This window comes from Microtus ochrogaster, chromosome 5, assembly GCF_000317375.1.
Source record: "Microtus ochrogaster isolate Prairie Vole_2 chromosome 5, MicOch1.0, whole genome shotgun sequence".
Lineage (NCBI taxonomy): Eukaryota > Metazoa > Chordata > Mammalia > Rodentia > Cricetidae > Microtus > Microtus ochrogaster.
In genome coordinates, this window is record NC_022012.1 from 79,185,484 (window position 1) to 79,190,941 (window position 5,458).

The window sequence follows — 5,458 nt, forward strand, 5'->3', positions numbered from 1 at the left end:
TATTCTTGGAGCAGTAGCTGAGGGCTACATCCTGATCAGCAAGCAGAGAGAGGTGTGTGTGTGTGTGAGAGAGAGAGAGAGAGAGAGAGAGAGAGAGAGAGAGAGAGAGAGAATGAGTATGTGCGAACACAGGGATGTGTGTGATTGTGAATGTGAGTGTATGGGAGAGATTACGTGTGAGTGTTGGGTGGGATCTTCTGGGTCTGGCATCAAGGACAGCATCTGTCTAGAGTTACAGTCCCTTCCCCTCCTGGATCTTTCTGCTTGTGTTGGAGTTGCAGATGTGGATCAGCTAGTTGTCCCCGTCTTTCAGATCTCTGAGTGTGCCATTGTGACCACATTCCCTGGGTGTACAGCTTTCCGCTATACACAAACACATTTTATCCTTGAGTTTGTTGAAGACAGCATCTAGTTTTGTGTGTGGCACCACCCATTCTTTCAACAGATGATCACTAGACCAACTCCAAAGGAGTCCTGAGAGGGCGGCCGATGGGGACTTACACTACCGAGACTGTTAGCTGCATTTCCATGCATCCTTAGTTTGGATGATAGCATTATTTAAAATTACACACAGCAGCAGAAGCAAAGCGCAGGCTCTGCATCTAGCTGTAGGTGGCAAATAAGAACACAGAGAGAACCCGCCTGTTGTACGATACAGGCGTCACACTTTTCTTTGAATCTGGGAACGCTGTTTGCATTTCTTTCAGTGTATATATCTGATTAGTAATATACATTAGGTCATACAAATTCTTGAATAATCTATAACATTTTAACTAATTCTAAGAATAGGATGAAGAAAATCCAATTATCATTTTTCATCAGTAGGAAGCTTTGGTAAATTAGACTTTACCCTATTGTTTTATTCAGTCATGGAACTATGTGTTCTTATAAAGTAGTCTCCAATTTTCTGAACCATCTTTTTGAGAAATAATTTACATGTAATAAGGTGTACTCATTTGAAGCATAGTCTAATGAATTTTGACAGCATCTGTACCCTGTAGCCACAAAAGTAGTCATTCACTTGAGAGGGAAGCCTAGATATCATTCAGCATTCTCTCTATCACATCCAAACGATTAGGAACTCCGCTTCACAGTCCAGTCTTCCGTGGGCCTCTGCTCTTTACTCCCAGGGAGACTGCCACAGTTTTTAATGCATTGGTCTCCAACAACCTTTTCCTCCTACTGTGGTCACAGCTTTCTACTCTTAACCTCTCTCTTTCCTTGGATCCATTACACAATATCACTAAATTGGGATTTTTCTGAGAGACAGTTCTGGTTACATTACGGCCACCCATCCACCATCCCTGCCTCCATTACCCACCCCAACTCTCAGCCCTCTTCCCCCACCACCTAAAATCCCCCACGACTCCTCTCGGTTCCTGTCCTCAGTGCTGGTTTTTGTGAAGGGCATTGGTGCAGAGTGGCAGCTGTTTATTCAGATCTACTTAAAGCCATTATTAAATTTAAGTTTGCAAACTTCATTTCCCCCTGTTTTAAATGCCTTCCTGTAATTATCCTGCTGTGTCTCAAATGCCTTAACACACTTTCAGATCGGGAACTCACAGATCAGTAAAGATCAACTCTGGGGTGACATCACATCGGATGTTTTTACTATGAATCTGTTCAAAACATGAAGAGCTGTGTGAATATGACAACAAAATGACGAACGTTACTGTACCTGTCACGTGGTTGTTTTTTGTAGCACGCTATTCTGTGTCTTCTCTTCTTCATACAGTGGTGTAATTTTCAACATAAATCCTGAAAAATTATCTATTCTTCAGCATAAGTGTTTGTATAGTTGAGTTGCTGAGCTCTGGTGTAAATGAATTTCCCAGGTTTTTCAGGATTAATATTTATAAAGTGATTATTCCCATCTTTAAAAAAATCAAAATCTCAGTATGTGGTTTTCTAGTTGTCGAGAGATGGTTTCTACATTTCATGTGTAAGGGTCAGTACCCAGGGTCCTGGCATGACACTGAAGGACAAAGCTTGAAGGCTCACAGCAGCCTGTAAGGACTGTCTGGTACAGTTAAGTGGAGTTGACCGTGACACTGTGATTTCATTAACACACAGTTCATTGCCTGTGGGGAAGCAATGTTCTTCTACTTTTATTCACAGTGCTTGACAAGGGAGGAAAGAATGAGTTTGGCAGATGAGGCATAGTGACCACACAGGAAGTTTCTATGTCACTTCAAGCCCAATTGTTACAGTCTAGGTGCTGGGGCAGAATGGAAGGGAGCCTTTGTAGATATGAAGTCTAATGAAGCTGAGGAGTGTTTTTCTATAGTGTGAATTCATAGAGGTAGTTTGACCAGCACAGATAAGATCCATGATGGCACACATGCCCCTCTGAACTCACAAGTGGAGCTGGTGCTGGCAGTGACACTTGGGAGAACAGTTTACAGCTGGCACAAGCAGCCCTGACATAGGCCGGGTCTTCAGTATGTCTGTAGGGATGGCAGACTGATGCTTATTCTGGAGCCTAGTAGTTGAAGGCAGTCATTCACCTGTGACTTGATTAGGTACAATGTCACATTTTCATGGGAAGAGGGACTATACTTCATGTTCTTGTCAGTGACATTCGCAGAGTGAACGATGACGTGTTAGAATCATTTCAAAGCTGCATTACAGAGACTTACTCTGAAGCCACAGCGCTTAAAGCAGCAGGTCAGAGGTAAAAGACTAGACACGTTTATCAGTGAACCAAGTACAGGCCTGGAAATACCCAAATAGATACAACTAGAGGATCTTCAACCAAAAATGCAGACAATTCATCAGTGTGAGAAAATGTGAATTTGGATCTTTCATTGACTTAACTCAAGATGGGTTGTAAGCTTAAATGTAAAACTCTCAAAACTAAATTGTAGAAGAAAACAAAGACATCATTCAGAAACTAAAACAGGATTTTATAAAAAGAAGAAATTACTAAATTATATATCATTAAAATTCAACCCTCTGTTTTGGAAAGATACTGTTAAGGGAATGAAGAGGGGCCAGGGAGTTGACTCGCAGGTGAAGGTATCCAATGCCATACCCGAGGGCCTGAGCCGATCCAATGAGCCCACATGGTGGAAGGGGAGAACCGACTTCCACAAGTTTTCTCTGGCCTTCACACATCTGCCATGGCATGTGCATATCCATATACACACTACATAAATAAATATACATTTTTATTTGTTTTGTTTTTTGTTGTTGTTTTGATTTTTTTCTTGACAGGATTTCTCTGTGTAGCCCTGGCTGTCTTGGAACTCACTCTGTAGACCAGGCTGGCCTTGAACTCAGAGATCTGCCTTCTTCTGCCTCCCAAGTACTGGGATTAAAGGTGTTTGCCATTATGCCCTGGCTGTTAAATCATGTTTTAAAGAAACAGGTAATAAATACTTGCAAAGGATGCACCTAGTAAAGGACACATAACCATAATGTATTTAATAAACCTTGTAAAGCTCAACAATAAGAAAACAAAGAATCCACTTAAAATGAGCAAAGGCTCTGAAAACACCACTAAGATAGAGCATGGGCAAACGTGCCTGTGGGAGATGCTCAGGTCAGTAGGCAACTACTGAGGAAACAACGCCATGCCACTGTTAATCTGATGGAGTCGCCAGCATCCAGAGTTACGGATGAACATCAAATGCTGGCAGGGACAGGGAGCTGATAGCCCTAGCTGAGTATCTTATACAGCCAGATAATCAACCTTTGTGTGAGCCAGCAGCAGTTCTCTTGTTATGTATCCAGAGCTTAGTCCAAAGAGAGCTGTGGACAAGGACTCACAATGTCTTCACATATTATCAAGGCGTGCGATATAATCATGCAATGGACTATTACTCAGTTATAAAAAACGCACTATGAGGAGAAGACATGGGTGGAAGCCTGCTAGGTGTATATTGCCAAGTGAGAGAAGTCCTTCCAGACTTAAGAGTATGTCATAGTACATGCTTCCAGCCATCCAACATTCTGGAAATTGCAGAACTCTGAGAGTAGAAAGATTGGTGCTTTCCAGAAATTTGGGGGATGGAGTAAAGCACAGGGGAGTTTCTCTTAACCATGGGAATTATTCCATACAGTACTTCAGTAGTAAACACATACTCTATCCATTTGATACAAGTCACAGAATGTTAGAACCCTAAAGAGTGAACCTCAAGGTGTGTAACATTTGAAAAACCATCAAGAGATTTTGATATCTCAGTAAGGGATGCAGGCTCTGACCCTCAGAAATTCTATATTGCAAATGTATGAACCAATCTCTGGGGTACGGAGGGGCACGGTGGCCTATATAAATTGGTCATTTGTGAGTGCAGTTTTAAAAAATTACAGTGCCTTTATACATTTAAACTGGAATAGAAAATTCCAGTAAATGGGTAGTGTATGATATAAGCCAGGCTCCTCCCTTTTGGAGTGGGCATTTAAGACAGGGAAGGGGAGGAAGCTTGGGTAATAGATGAGATTTGGAGACATCAGTAGGAACTTGTGCTTGTTAATGTGAGCACAGCTGGCTATACGGAGACATGTTAAGGCATGTGCTTATGCAGGCACACAGGGCAGTGTACACACATATTTCCTCTCCCATCTGAGGAGCCTAAAACAAGTGGCGTCACAATAGCTAGAAAGTACATTTCCATCCCAGGCTTTGTTGCTGATTCCGGTCCCTAATATAAAGAAGTGCTGTGCTGAGAAATGGTTGCTTTCAAGAATGGGCAAGGAATATGGAGTTCAGAGAGTAAGCACTGTAGTGCCAGGAACCAAGGAGTGCTAGCCTGTCTACCCGAATATACACACGGTGTATAGTGACATGGGAGATGGAGTGTATGAAAACTCTGTATATCATCTCAATTTTTCTGCAGATCTAAATTATTCTTTCAAAGTCCATAACATGCTGTGAGTGGTGGTGCCTGCCTGTCATCTCAGTTCTTAGAGGCTGAGGATTATTGTAAGCCTGCGGCTGGCCTAGTCTACCTACTCTGTAAGTTCTAAGCAGGCTAGCCTCGTCTACCTAGTACAAAAGTTCCAGATCAGTCAGGGTTGCATAGCAAGACTGTCTCAAAACAAAACAAAACAAGAGCTGGAGAGATGGTTCAGGGGTTAAGAGCACCAGCTGCTCTTCCAGAGGACCCAGCTTTAATTTCCAGGACCCCCATAGCAGCTTACAACTGTCTGTAACTCTGATTCCAGGGAATCTTGACACACTCACAGAAACAAGTGTGCACATAAAGAAGAAAGAAAAAAAAGAAACAAAATCATATTTTTAAAAACTGGAAATATTGTTTGAAAAGCCTCAGAATAATTCAGTGGCCTCTCTTCTGCAGCTTTGACAGTGTTTCCTGCCTTGCTGAGTCAACGTCCCTCTCAGACATCACCTTTGATGGCAATCCAATAGCTCAAGAGTCATGGTACAAACACACGGTCCTTCAGAATATGATGCAGCTGCGCCAGCTAGACATGAAGAGAATCACGGTGAGTG

At 42.3% G+C, this 5,458-nt stretch overlaps 1 protein-coding gene across 1 annotated transcript in view; it reads left to right on the plus strand.

The window, feature by feature from the left end:
• The window catches only part of Lrrc49 (leucine rich repeat containing 49), a 113,592-nt gene that overhangs the window by 73,082 nt on the left and 35,052 nt on the right, over window positions 1-5,458 (plus strand). The window contains exon 10 of the mRNA XM_026779106.1: window positions 5,304-5,451. Coding sequence (XP_026634907.1) covers window positions 5,304-5,451 — 148 coding nt within the window. The remainder of the gene's footprint in view (window positions 1-5,303; window positions 5,452-5,458) is intronic.